Source organism: Bombus flavifrons, chromosome 7, assembly GCF_040668555.2.
Source record: "Bombus flavifrons isolate JBK064 chromosome 7, iyBomFlav1_principal, whole genome shotgun sequence".
Classification (NCBI taxonomy): domain Eukaryota; kingdom Metazoa; phylum Arthropoda; class Insecta; order Hymenoptera; family Apidae; genus Bombus; species Bombus flavifrons.
Genome location: NC_138448.1, coordinates 9,983,272 through 9,999,293, shown reverse-complemented (window position 1 = coordinate 9,999,293; position 16,022 = coordinate 9,983,272). Strand labels below are relative to the sequence as shown.

At 34.8% G+C, this 16,022-nt stretch overlaps 1 protein-coding gene across 28 annotated transcripts in view; it reads right to left on the bottom strand.

Moving 5' to 3' along the window:
• Nucleotides 1–15,540, bottom strand: part of LOC138182092 (ankyrin-3) — a 93,555-nt gene extending 78,015 nt beyond the window's left edge. For 22 of the 28 annotated variants that reach the window (XR_011173692.1, XR_011173696.1, XR_011173698.1 and 19 more), the window contains exons 1-2: nt 15,268–15,537; nt 13,071–13,407 (exon numbers count right to left, since the gene is read on the bottom strand). Coding sequence is in view for 9 of the 28 variants with exons in the window: in XM_069117655.1 (XP_068973756.1) it covers nt 13,071–13,289 (219 nt within the window). In the remaining 19 variants the exon portion in view is untranslated. Of the gene's footprint in view, nt 1–13,070; nt 13,408–13,909; nt 14,279–15,267 lie in introns of those variants that run through there. The other 6 variants (XR_011173713.1, XR_011173714.1, XR_011173712.1 and 3 more) reach the window with 5 other exon arrangements.
• Between the last annotated feature and the right edge of the window lie 482 nt (nt 15,541–16,022).

The window sequence follows — 16,022 nt, the reverse complement described above, 5'->3', positions numbered from 1 at the left end:
TCGTGCCCGTCGCGCATGCGTTTCAAACGAAAGGCAGATATTTCAGAATTTGTCGATTCGACTCCCTCTCTCTTCGTCTTTCTTTTGCATTGCAACGTGCATTGCAGAACAATTTTTTCTATTAGACGCGCGACATTATTCATCCTGCCGTATCGGCACACCTAATTAAAACTTTTCTCGTTCGTCTCGTAATACGTTGCAATTTCGCTGGTTCGTTTCATACAACGCATTGCAAATATTTGTTCGATCGTTCCAAATAATAAAATACGTTGTTCTTGTCTTGTATCGATCGTCTCGCGTTATTTATTCGTAAAGCCGAACAAAAAACTATCGTTGGAAAATTAACTCGAGAATATATTAATATCCACTTTCGATCACCAATATGCTAGAATCAAATATATAGAGTGAATAGTGGTTCTATGGTACAGATATTTAAATAATCCGCAGAAAGTAAACGTATAATTTCACTCGATCTAAGGGTGAAGTGCATGAATAAGTGAATAGCACTTTATTTCCATCGTTCCCGTTTTTCCTTCAAAAGTAGGCTAAGTAAATAACGGCGCATAAAATTAATGAGCAGAGGAACGATTCAAATCTTCGATGCTCATAAAAAAGTTAAGTTATAATTTAAAATGCGACAATCTCCGGCTTGCACACGATAGATCGATGGCATTAAAAATGACATTAATATTTATTCTAATATAACAATCTAAACATGATGATAAAATAAATTACCAGATTGAACGTTATAACGATGTATTTCTAATCGAGATAAATCATTTCTACGAATTAGAAGAATTAAATAATGGGGATACGTAAGTCACGATTACGATCGCCAGTCTCATCCACTTAAATTCTACTTGCCGATATATTATGTCGGAACGAATTACGAAATATCTGGATCGATAATATCGAAGTTAATATTTCATTCGTAATTTGTGCAACTTTTATGTCGAGATACCCGACTTTCGGGTCAGACGTGATTTCAACCACAAAGTAGATCACTGTACCGCTTCTACTATTAGTGTTGCAACCTTTTTGGCGCTACGCTTGCTTGATGCAATTTAAGATTGATTTGGGGTTCTCCGCAAACCTTTTAGCAAATGTCTCAAAATTATAGCGAACATCAATATAATACTTGAAAAATGACCAATAAACGTCATTTTCGATGTTTCCAACAGATCATAATTACATTGAATTAACTGCTTTTTATTGAATGACACTCTTTCTTCTTTTTTATCTCCATTACTCTGTACACTTTGCTCTACACTGGACGTTATAACTAAATTCAAATAAGATATCGCGTAATTGTTCCTTCGTTGAAGCAGCGTTTATAACGAACATGAACGATATTGATACAAAAGTATGACGTAATATTTACTCATTATGTTACATTTTTAAAAAATAACCTTTATATTTAGCTCGAAATTGTTGCTTTCGTTGAAAGGGTTCCAATATACTATCGATCAAAGGAAAGGGTTATCGTCCCCATTGCGTAACATTAGCAAGTCTCGTCGCAAAAGGTTAAAAGCATATATAATAAAATAGCACTATACTTTGATCTTAAAATACGTCCCTTCACGCTTTCCCTATATTTTTAACAGATGCACCACGATCAGAAATATGGGGATATTTACTTATTACAATTATTGGGAGAATCTAAGAAATTTTGAAAAATGATCAGCAAAACATAGAAACAGATTTAATCAAAAACTTATTATTATCCGTGTCCAAGAGATGGCAAAGGATAATATAAAAAATATTTTTCTTTTTATTTCTATACCTCTATATTAATAAAATAATTGTACGAATGCTTTCGTCTCTCGCTGCATATATAAAATTTGTCTACGGCAAATTCACTCGCCAATCGCTATACACGTGCACAAAACCAAAAAGTTAGGTTTTTCATGTTCGTGAACATGCAACGGATACACCGGTTTAGCCTGTTATCAAGAGTCCGACCCTATCCTTCCGAATACGTAACACCAATGGAATTAAAAATCATTTGGCAGCGCCTGATTCTAAGGTTTCTCGGCGTACCACAAGAGATACTTAGAAAGTCGGAAGTGTAATGTATTCCAGCTCGTGTAGCTATCAGCCGGCGTAGAAATCGGTGTATTGTATGTCGATTGCAGACGGTTGCAACGAGACACTTCCTGACGCGGTGGTGTACCAAAAGCCAAAGAAGAGAAAAGGGCACGGGTGCAATAAAGGAAAGAAAAGCGACGTAGAAGAAGTGAAAAACCTGGCAGAGAACGAGTCATGGCTTCGTAGTATGTATGTATGTACGCGAACGAATAATAGGTACGTGTGCATGTACATAGGTATATGTGGGACAAGCAAAATGGAGTCTGGAGGTTCGGGTCGATATGAACGCGGCAGCGCTATTGCAGCAAACCGCCCCCTATTCCTATCGTTCCGCTTACCTCCTTCTTTGCGTCCTTCCACATCCACGTACCACCCCCTTATCACCTCACCTACCATCGTTCAATCGCTATCGACACCGTTGCTTAATTAACATTGCTCGATACAAGCATCTTTGTATAGTGCAACGTGTCACCGAGATACGGCCGATAGATCAAACGCTGATCGGTTGCTCGTGAAACAATGAGACTTCGCGTGGAAACGTATAAGCGAGCTTTTTCTGCCTATTGATATATCTTTTATTGTCACATTTTGTACGTATTTGTCTTCGTTCGATTGGAATAACATCGAACGGATTCGATCAAATGAACACAGTAAGTCACGTAACGCTGTTTGTTGTCTCCGAAGCCGTTGTAGATATCAGTTTGCTTTCTTTTCTAAATTACGTAGCAGAGAAAGCCAGTCATTGTAAATTGGGTAACAATTGGAAGAGGTTCCCCTCGTCTTTTTAAATGTAACGGCTTATTGATATTTTATTACTTTAACAGCTGTTGCCAACTGAGTAGTATTCGTTTAAAACGTGTTAAAAAATTCTGTATAGTTACAGCAGCACGCACTTTTGGCGTTAGGTGTAAAAAAATGATGAGAGAGCGAACGTTTATACAATAAGATGATATTTTATTAATTCTTATATTGAACGTTTTATTAAGATCGCAGAATATATTGAATATATTGAAACAATAAAGAATAATATTTATATAATATTTATAATAAAAATAGCAAAAAGATATATGCATTTTAACGTATCAATTATCTTTGTCAGCTTTAATTTTAATATCTCGTTTTAGTGAACTTTCATAGGAAATAGCGTGATGTTATGAAACATCTAAAGAATGTTGATGAAATTCATATCTGGCAGAGGATAAATTGGACACAGCGTGTCCATATTTCGTAAGTTTTTAATGAAATTCCACTTCGCTTAAGCTCAATAATATTACATATTTTCTTATATATTTAAAAAAGCCGTTTGCACACGCAAAGCACATGCAAGCAAACATAAGATAGAAAGGCAGTGAATATTTGATATACCTGCAATCGGATTCTTTGGTAATTAAATTGTCTAATATGATAAAAACACTTGGGGCTTCAGATGACAGTGCACCGCCTATTTATGTAAAAGTACGGTTGATGCCAGTTCTACGAATAAAATACACTTTATTTATAAAATACTACCTACGTTCATTCCTATGAAAAATAAAACTTTTATGAATTTTTAGGCCCTAACTGGATAAGAATTTTCTTGTAAAATTCGATATAAAATGTATTGCACGAATCTAATTCAGAACGATCTAAATCGTTTCCTTGCAGCTACATTGATTTTATAATTTTCCACGCGCTGCGCCGCTACGATACAGAGTTAATATTATCTTGATAATCTCCGCGATTACACTCGCGTATAGAGAAAAAATAACCAACCTAACCCACGGCTCGATAATTGATACAGGTTGTTGCTCCAGGTGATGCCTAACCTTACCCATACTGATCAGTATAGTATTGATTAGTCAGTAACTAGAAAGTAAATATTTATTTGGCATCGTAATTTTAATTCAACTTTTATTCGTGGTATAAATATTATTAAAATTCATTCAGAGAAAAATAAATCGTCGATAATATTGTTCCGAGGTAAACGTAAAAGAAGAATTAATTTTTTATAACACGACATACGTAACAGTAGTAGTAGATATTCGATAAAGAATTGGAACATTTATGATAAATCCATCCACTAGTTTTACCTTCGTTTCTTTTCTCTCCTCTTTTATCTGTAAACACCTAGCATTCGAGCTAGCTGTGTGTGTGTCATTGACAAATTGCCGACAGACATACGATCAACACACTGAAATCAATGTCATTGCGATCGATCTGGTCGTTATATGAAAGAATCTGCACACACTGTTTCCATGTCATTAACTGCACGTAGCAAAGCGTACATACATGAAATAGCGCATATACTTATAAATAATAATACTTATAAATAATACTTATAAATAATATTCGGCATATATTTTCTGTAAAAATATTTAACAAGCCGATATAACGTAAATAAAGGACATGATATTTCTCGATTACTGAATCCCAACTAAAGAGTGTTGCAACAAGGTAGCTTCACCTTCCAGTAATTTGAATAAGCCAAAACAAGATCAGCTCATAGTCAGTTGAAATCAAATCGCTACCTGAACACTATAAATACATAATCAACTAATATTCGAAACAACAAACTTTTACACCTTCGAACGTCAAATCTTCGAGTACTAACAAGCCTAAGTCATTTATCTCCTCCAAACAAATATAATCTAAATATCGAAGTTGTCTTGTCTTGAACCTTGTTACTGCAAATCCTACAATAAATTAATCAACCAATTTTTATCGAGCACTAAAAGAAATCTCCTTGTACCTCATAACTTCAATCGTCAGAGGTAAATTATTTTCCGGTTGTTGTATGCACAGCAAATTTCGAGTTTCTTAATTAGAAGCTAAACGACGGAGTGGAAGGATTCGAAAATCGTTTGAAACCGCTTACTTACACGAGGAGCTCACTTCTCTTAACCCTTGAGACTAAATTAAATGACGTTGGGATGCCATGAACCCTAGTTTAGCGATGAGAGGGCCAGGGCCAGGGAAAGGGTGGCAGTCGGGTTACCGGGTCGAATACGCACGAAAGAACCCATGAAGAAGAGGAAGTATTGAGTGTGCAAGAAAAGGCCAGGACCCTTCAAGCCACCCTCCGACTGCTTCGTCATTCGTATAGGGAAGCATATACGCGGATAAAGACCAAGTATCACGCTCCATTGGTGCAACGTCTATTAAACGGTTATGCGAAGAAGACGCCTGGCATTTCGAAATCGTCATGTTTTAATAATCAAATTAGCCTGCTGTTAGTAACACATTACAGCCGATTGTTGGCCCGATGAATAAGTCTAACCACCTACAATGGTTTTAATGACGGAAGCGTTTCATGAGATGTTATTAAACTGGGTCACGATCACTGGCGTCTTCGATATTACGCGTCTGCATCGTAAGAACGCATCGAAGGCACAATGCCAAATTTCTTTGAGAAATCCTAAAAGCTGTCGAGAAAGTGCACTTGTTTTCTACAACGACCACATATGTACGTATGTATATTGGGAGTAAAATTAAAGCTGACCATTTTTCATTCTCTCAGACATTTGTATTTAAAGTAACATTTCTATCCTTTCAAACAAGTTGATTGAAATGCGTTACATTTAATTTCGACTTTCTTAGAACCAATGATAGAATAAGAATTACGTAAAGCTCTTACGTAAATAAATTAATATTATTAGTGGTATAGTGATATTTGTGACAAGTCACAAATTACAAGCTACGAGTAATAATAAATTTTCTTGTATAATAATAACGTACATAAATTTGATAATCGAACGAACAAAACTCTGAAAATAAATTTTACAAATTGCAATCAGCTATGTGCAAAGTACTATTTTACAAACTATCATCGCTTAATTTTACTAATCATATGTACATTTTAAGAAGTTACAACAAGAGACGTGGAAACGTACTATTTTGATGCTAATCATTAAATATACAATATATGTCCATACATTACACGGTACAAAACATTACAATACAAAAATCTTACATCATTTACCAAACGGAAATGTTTTATTTTTATAAATCGACACTCTGACATCGTTTTTACTATTTACATATTTATTTCCGATTTCCTTCCGACTTCCACAAAATTTATGACCCAGCAAAAATTACAAACTACTGGTACCACGAAGCAAGTAACTAAAGATTCGCTTCTCCAGTAACATGATTAGCCGTCATTATGACTATGATTATTATTAGATTATCATCGTAGTTAATCCAAGGCTTTTTCACGTGTGTACTACATCGAAGATATATGTCTGATACAATGAGGAAATATATCTATATCTTATACACGAAACTAAATTGAACATCGTAACAGGAAGAAAGTGGCGTTCTCCAGTTTGAAACTGTCGATGCACGTGCGTGGAACAAGTCGAAGCGTAGGGAGCAGGGCTTTAAGTTCTCTGCTCAAGCATCGACGCTATTGCGGTAACGTGCCGAGGCAAAAACGTTTATTTTCAGTCTACCTTTACACCCCACTGGAAGGAACTTTACACGTAGATGAGCCGAGCTCGCATGCGCGCCTGAGTTCGCGTATCTCTTTATGTGGTTTTGCAACCCAGTTCCATGCGGTTGAGAATTGACAAATAGAAAACAGAAAAAATTGCACATACCGCGTGAACGCTATTAGGCATAGCTCACTGGATAACGATGATTAAATTAACGAACGTACGAAAATTTATCGCCACGTGTCAGTCTTTCCTTCGAACGACTGTTCAGGGACCGTTTTAATTGGTCTGCCTTTCGCAAAGAACTCGGTACCTTTTCGTACTCGAAGCTTTCTTTCCCCTGTACGCTGTTATCGACATCCTGCCTGCTATAACAAACGCGTTTTACGGAGCAAGTTAATTATCTTGTAGCGAAGAAAATGGGAGATAGACCAATCTCGCAAAAACACGATAGTGAACAGAATTTAAAAGGCGTGTCGGTAATAGGTATGTATGTCAAGATTACGGAGACATGTATGGAACATTACGTACATTACACGTTGTGCATAGTGCTTTTATACATCAGAATGTAACGATCGTCATGCGTCATTAATCCATGATGCAAAAATAACAATTACACATGCAGGAAATTGATATTAATGGCTACCGCGTTTCTTTAGAGATCGCTACGGATAAACGGAGCACAAGAAACTCCTAGATGGGAGAAACAAAAATTTGTACATGCAATTTATTATATGCAAACTAGCGAAGACTATTTTCTTTTTATTGCATCGTCGCTTATTTTCCTTATAAGAATGTAAATTACAGCTGAAAGCATCAGCGATATTTCTATTATTTATCTGTTATCATTCTAGCCACATATAGCAGAATATTACAATGTAAATTACTGAGTTAATATGCAATAACAAAGTTGGAATTCACAAATACCGAGAGTCATACAGTATTTTCCGCATCTTCAAATTATGTACGTATTTAACTTTCAAACTATGAGTCGGATAAAAGACGTTTTTGCAAACGAACATAAAATATCGTGATATCGAAACACAATGGAGTTAAAACTCTTCGAGGAACTTGTATCTACTTGATTTTAATGATATTGATAAGCTCTTTAAAACTAATTTCAATTTATGATCTCATATGAAAATAAAATAAAAATAGAAATAAAATAAAAAAACATAGTTTCCAACTAGTTCATCATTAACTTCTTTTGTTTCAGTGGAAGTTCCTTGCACCAAATTCAACTCAATTTACCTCGTAATCACTATTCAAAATAAAAATTTGAAATATACGTTTTAATCTCCTTCGACGTACAAGAAATATATTTTAAAAAATCCTACATTACAGAAAAATATACAAATGAAACATTTACATGCTTTATACGCTTCGCAATGCGTAATATAAATTGAACAAATTTTCATTTCACGATTACACGTTAAATCCCCGTTCTTAATTACCATAAAAATTGCATTACTCGTTTCCTAAACGATTCCTGCGACCGGATGAGTGATACGTTAAAAAGCACACGTATTCGTAACAAATGTAGGCGTGTGTTGCATTGCGTTGCATTGTAAGCAATCAGATGTAACCCAGTCTCGTCACATATGTCTTTACGCGCTAACTTCCATAAATTTACGCACAGCGTGACACGTCATGCCGCGAACAATACTTGTAGGATGCTTCCCTGCATGAAGACCATGAAATTATAGCGGTCATGCCACTGAATGTCACAAATAACGAGACATACATCTCGGATAAAGTACACGAATGACCTAAATTCATCATCACCAGACGTTACAGGGCCATTACGCCCTTCATCATTCGCAAATTCGAATTGAATGTCGGTCGTTATAAAGTTCGATACGAAACGCTTAAGGAAAGTCTGATCAGAAAACTGTATATCTGTTACACATTTCAGCGTCACCTTTGTGCTTTTATCCTATCACTGATTACGTATCGTACGTAAACTAAGTTGAACAGCAACAAAACTTCCGTCCACTGCGATTATACCTGAATCGATCTGACTTCGTTTGTTCAGATATCTACAGTATGACTAACGAAACGAGTTCATCGAACTGACCCGCCTCCATTATGTATATATCGAAAAGTTCAATCAAAGATCTTCAAACATAAACGTGGAGAAATTCTTAAGAAAACTCGTAGATCTCGAGTACTCAATAAGCAGATGATATCGTTCGATGCTTTTGATTAAATCTGAAGGTCCAAAGTCCGACTTAAACAAAAATTTTATACCTTTGTTTTTTATTAAATTTGCAATTAAATTACAGGAACGATTACTATGTATATGCAGAGTTACGCGTTAAACGATTTGAGATAGTAACCATGGCCTCGCAGCATGAATGAAGGTTCATTTATGACGATCCATTTACAAGGTCCATACTGATAGGATTATGACGTAATTTTACGTGAGCCCAACGTGTACATTGTACATACCGAGTAGATAAACGGAGTTACGTACAATGTACGAATTACAGATGCCGGGCGGTATAAGTATAGTAACTAAGTTTATGTAATCTTTGTGTGCATAAAAGAATTTCGTAGGAGTACGGAGAATTCTGATAAGTGATGCAACAACACTCCCTCTGATAAGTTATCAGAAATGCATGAATTCTCAGGAATTCGGGGGGAAAATGTCTCAAAAGTACTATAAGATGTAGGTATTGTACTGATAAAAATATTCACGGCTGAATATTAATATTTAGTAATTTAATACTTGGAAATATTATAACCTGATGAAATCTATATAATTACATTAAAAATATTTATTTTTATTATAAAACGAAGCACACTGTTTGCTGTCACTCGTTCATAATGTGTCAAGACAATGAAATATTATTCATTAGTCTTCGTTTAAATTCATACAGATGTCGTACATAATTATTTCATTCATAATATCAACGAAGTATGCATAAATTTATGCGTGTACAGTGTGTACAAATCCCCTCGTGTTTTAATAATGTATATATTTTGTATCTGATATCGAATGCAGAATATTGCCCTCACTACTATTGTATTGTAGGAAAATCGCATTTCAGATATCAATAAAAGCTTTCTTCTAACGGACAAAGATGAAAACTTGTTAATTATTTACATTAAACGAAAATATTACAAGTATCTGCGTGATCATCTAACTCTTTTAAAAATAGTACTCCGTGAACTCTTTTTAATACTCTTTTTTCATAAAGAGACAAATTCAATGATAAAACATAAAAATAATTATCTTTAGATTTTATCGCATTGTTATAAAATGAAATTTTATTAAATTATTACGTTAAATTATACCGAGAAAGATATTAAATCAAAATTTATGACAGATTATTATCGATACGCTTTCGAAGAATACACGTTTTCGTTCTACATGACTAATATCATGTTTGAGGCAAAATGCGTCTCTGAAAAAGAAATAAAAAGCTTTGGCTCGTAACCCATGCACATTTCTTCAAGTATTTACAGCCCGCTACTTTTTCTGGAAACACCCTTTGATTCATCAGTACATTCGAGAAACCAGAAAAAATACATCTTATAAAAATAGACGCTGAATAAATATATCAAAAGACAAGTAGGCACAAAGACGACGTTCTACACTTCTGTGTACACGATACTACCTCTTGGTAGTGCCAATAAAATTCCTTGCACTGCAGTTAATGCAAGAAAATGCAAGCATTAATTTTACACATACCTTCTTAAATACTAAAAATAAATATTTATAGTATTTTACTGTTGACCGTATATCCATTCGTTTCGATTTTCGACGAATCACGCAAAAATAGAGATAAAATATAAGATATGATAATTAAAAATATCGAAAATCGAATATTAGTTACTTTATAATTTCATGTATGAAGGTTAAATGATAAATCATTTCCTTAAAAGTTATTCGCTTATCAGCATATGTTACAATAATTATTAAATTTAAATAATTTTTCAAACGTTAAGATACCGCTTCTAATTAAAAACACCACAAAATAAAACATTCTTGATACAAGCTCCGTATATAAATTTTTATTTGTATCATGAGAAAAATAAAATACAAATACTTATAGGAAATAAAAGAACTTGTACGATTACATTCAGAAATACAGAAACTAGTTTTACGAACAAACTCGTTTTAATGTCGAATGTATAATTAACTTTAGAACTGAATAGAAGATAAATAGAAACGGGTTTTATTGTGTACTGGACATAGTATACGCTGGACCCATTAAAATCCTGAACACATAACGTGTATTCCCCATCTACAACTTTCACAACCTACGTCCTACGTTAACCATGACCTTTGAGCTGTCCGCTGGAACAATCATTCACTAAACTTAATACAGCTCTTTGTACGTTAATGTCGCTAATAAAAAGCAAATATATGTGTATGTACTATGGAAAATTCATTACTCATTACAGCAACAGCCTCCATGTATGTTCTTACCAATTCCTCCTATTACTTGAAACGTTTATAACTTATGAATAAGCAAAACTATGCTGGTATTCATGTTCAAGGTTATTATTCTATCTCTATTTTTATTCTTATTTTATATGCATCGCTATAACTTGCTAAAAGCACGTCTACTGATAATGTATAATGATGAAAAGCAGATTCTGTACTGATAATGAGCCACCTTAAAGAGGCCTGAGTATCAATTACAAGATTTTGTAAGATAGATGTAACATTTTTTACACTGAAGAACAGTTTTATAAAAAAACGTAAGTTCCTTAGATTTACACGTAAACCTCTAACAAAGTTTTAATTAAAGAAGGAACACCGTTAACTATTTGTTGCTATCTCTACGCATGTATAAAAGTTGACCGAAATAAAAGATGTTCGAATTGTGAAAATATGTCTTTTAACAACCTTTAGTTCTGAATGACGCAATAAATTATACATTACGTAACTCCGCGAATTTATTGTTTAAATACGTTAGTATTCTAGATTGTAATTAAATATCAAGAGCCTTTATAAAAGTACCTTAAGATAGTCTAACAAAGGATGCTGCAACATTACCTTGTTGACCAGATTGGATTGATTTAAACCTAAACAAGTACCCTATCGACCTGAACAGAATCTTTATTAAGTGCATTTAATGAACGCCAAGCAACTTAAATGATTGTACTGCTAAAACATCGTAATGATAAAAAGGTGGAAATTATGAATAATCCTTTAGAATTCTTCTTAGTCCAAAAAGAACAAACAAATAAAATAGAGGTTTATTCATTCGACTATCGTATATACGACCAACAATTTTATACAGAAATGATATATTAAAACAGAATTATACGAATTTATCTATCTGTTATTGCAATTTTGATTTTTTAATTGTTTGTAAATTAATAATTTGATGTAGTGATTAAATAGAAATTTATATTTTTCTCTTGTTTATGAAATATACATGAAGAACTAGAAATGAACTATCTAATTTTCCTAGATACTTAATCTATCAAATTGTCGTGTCATCAAATTGTTACGCATGAACGAATAAATAGTAGTAGAAGCCATGTGTAAGTTGTAATTCTCTTGAATAAATGCTATCCATTGGCTGTCGTTGTTAGCTGTTAGATACGGCAAAGGGGGATCTAATGATCGCCTGCCAGTTTCTTACGGTACTGTAAGTACTGAAAACCGGATATACAGCTTCCAGTGTCATCTTTCTCTCTTTCATGAATATTAAATTACTGCATTTCATCAAAACTTTATGTTTTCTAATCTTTCTCTCGGTTGAGATCAACTAAAAGAGAGATACTTACTCATCTCCGTTAACGCAATAAACGTTCTGTAACTTGAGACCGTAACAGTATGTCAGGAAAAATATGAGAGCAAACACACGTGGCTAGTACGCATAATAAAATTTATAACGAAATGTATCCGTATAATAAAATAATAAAATTGAATGCTACTATTTGACATTTTGCTGAGTAAAGCTTATGGAATAAACTTAAATGTAAAAAAAATTGCATTTTTAATCAAAATCGTGGATATTATACTTTCAAGCACTTTCAAGAAAGCATTGTACCAAATAAAAATTCTCTTTCTATTTTCATATTTAAGAATTGTAAATTCTTATAATTTTTTAGCAGAATAATTGAGGGCCACGCATAAATAAGGATGCACGTATCGTTATAAATCATTTCGTTGCTCGTATAAATACGTAAGCTAAATTAGGTTAAATATACCAACAAATAGATATCATTGCTGTTTACTGTTAGCCTGTTTTCATAGATTTCACATTAATAAAAAATCAATAGAAGATACACGCTATACTTAGCTATTTCATTAAACAAATTAACGATTATATTTAGAATTGAAAGATTACTATTACGCTATCTTGCGGTTTGTAATCCAAGACTAAAAAGCCTAACACACATCTCAAATGTGAAATAACTTTCTGACATAAAATAAACTTATAATTGTCCGTATAAAGATAACATACATTTGAATAACTTATACGAACGATCAACGACTAACAAAATCATAAAATATTATATAAGAGACATAAATAACGTTACCTCGTATCGTTATAGACTTAAATATTAAAAGTGAAATGAATTCCATAGAAATTCTCTTACCTGCTTGCCAGCGCGTGGTAAAGTTTCCACATTGGTACCACCGACGACGGGCGCTTTTTCCGGTCCTCCATTCTGTTGGCTGACATTTATGTTGGTATTAACATTCGCATGTATATTGGCGTTAACATTGTTCACGTTGTCGGTAAGGTTCGTATTTCCCACACCGGCATCCCCGCCAGTGCCAGTTCCACCCCCGCACTTTCCTTCCTCGCCCGTCATCACTTCAGCCTCACCCTCCGCCAGTTCACCCCTGTCTCACCCTTTCGCGTTCCGCGCCTCGAGCCTTCCTTCCGTTCACTGATTACCAATGTCGGTACGCTGGCCAGAATCCGGATATCTGTTCAAACGAGACGACGAATCGTCGATCAGGAGAAACGGGTCAATCTACGGATTACCGAGCTGATTGGTTAATTCTTTGAAATCTTATTCCTCCTGTCTTCTTCGTTGCTGGCACCTTCGCTACTCGTACTACCACGTCTATACAATATCGATCCAACTGGTGACAAAACCAAAGTACCTTGAAACCGATAGGAAAAAGGATAATCTATATACGATTTTTAATCGTATCTTGAAAACTGATTTTGTACTATAATCGTATTAAAAGTATCTAACAAACGAGGTAATGGATTAAATACAGCATAGTTCAACGCGCCGAGAATAATTATTCGTAAACGAATTAGAAGAATATACTGTGAAACAAAGCAGAGAAGAGAAATTGAATCGACTCGCAGCGTTTAAATTACGCACTCAACGTAAATATCGAAAAATATCTCCCGAAGCGATTAAAAAAAGGATTGATCTGCGACCTGACCTGATTAGCACGTCACGTCCAAACATACCCTTTCTTTCACAGACACGCCACCAGAATTCATTAGAAAATGTAGAATTATTTTCGTTCACTGGTCGCCGCTATTTTTAGGATTCTTAACGTGCGATACGGGTGGTATAACGGTATATGATGAGCTAGCTGTAGCACGTTGCAGACAGACTTCACAAGGCACATGCCGATCGAGAACCAATCGATTAATGCAACGAGTATTCATCGAAGATTAAATAACCGGAACTAAATTGCCATTGGAAATGAAAGTCATGTTTCCATCCATGTTTTAACTACATCACGAATTACGCCCGCGTTCGATCGCGGTTTAATTTTAGCCAATCTCACGCAGGCCGGTTTCCACTGACGTTACCGAACCAGCGACCAAGCCGTCTGTGTAGAACTTGTGATGTAGACCAATCCACTCACGGCGGACTGACTATAGGAAACGCTACCGTTCATCGGGAGAAACTGGGCAAAATAGTTTCCGGTAGCTGTGAGGGACTAGAGTAATCATACATGTAGCTCTATCGTCAGTAGTGGAACCAGGGAAAATCGATTCGGCCGTGCCCGTTTGAGCACTGCGCGCTTCTCAAGTGTGCGAACCGCCGCGATAAAAGCAGTCACGTCGCGCGGGACGATCATTTTGACTTTCAAAATCAAGTAAGTAATGTTCCATACACCAGCACCAACAAAAATCGACATATTTTTTGGTCAAAAACACAATAGAATAATAAATATAAAATCTGGAAGAAACATTTTCTCGCTCCTGTTTGATACATTCGTGTCAAACAAGAAGAAATTCTATAGTTCAAAAGATGAAATTAGGTAGCCTTTATTGAGGCGAGAAAGGCCAAGGTATAACGAGAAAGTTCGCGCATGATAGATGAAGCGTGTTTGATGTTTCTGAAAGAACGTAATACGATAAATAAGGAACATGAACTCCATTGTTAATCCAGAGATCGTTACGTTATACGTAACCTTCTGGATAAACAGAACAAAACGTAACCGATAGAAAACGTGTAATGAAAATAAGGCTCCAATATAAGCTCATTTATAAGAACGAACTTTGTCAATTACGATATGTGACTGATAGGGAATGGACCCTCCATATTTCTCTAAAGCAGAAATTCCTACCTCGGGCTATTGTCAGAGTCACTGTGTATACATATATATCGACTATGCCGGCCTTAGTTCCTTATTCCCTATAAAATTATACATTACATCTGACAATCAACATTTGAGAAGTTTTCGTGAGCTTCATTTCTCTCTACTTCCATAGCTGAGTATAGTAAGCACGACCTACGAAAGCGGGTCAACTTTTGCCGAATAATCACTTCTTAATCAAATCCTGATGTACCGAAAAATGACGCGACTAACCAGAGAGCTACAGGGTGTTGTGACGATACTTAGGATTCCCGAATACCAACCACAGGATACCGAGGCACTTTTCCCATTAAATGTTTCTTCACTGTCAAATCACACGACGTTCCGTCATTTTTTTACTTTTGGTGTTGCGCGAACCAAATCATATATATATATATTTATATATACTACTCGAAAGGATTCCGTCTGTTTAAGAAAGTTCCGAGCGTAACGCGACCACCCTCCTGAAAACTCCGTACGGCTTTGATCGGTTTTATAACTTCGATGGCGACGGGTACGCTCGAAGCGACGCCTGGTGATCATGTTCCAGATGCGCTGGCTATCCCCTCTTTTCAATCGAGCATCCCGATTACCATCACTGTGACCAGTGACTACCTCGTGTAGGGCACATAAGAAACTTGATCTTTTGTCAATTGGGCGATATTGGAATACAAATATTTTAAATTATATTACATAAAATTACGAAACATACTTGTCTACTGAATGCAATAGTTACGACATAGTATTTTATACATCTTACACATTAATACAAATAAAATATTGTTTTTTTATCATTTAACGTCGATCATAAATTTTATGTTTCTAATAAATTTACAGTTTCATTATTAAGCTTCAATATTACAATTATCTTTAAACTTTAAACATTTGATTAGATTGTACGGCACCTTTAATAAATTTTAATAAATTAATAAATGTTACTTAATAGTCATATCATAAATCAATAATTTGAAAGTGAAAGTTATAGTTTT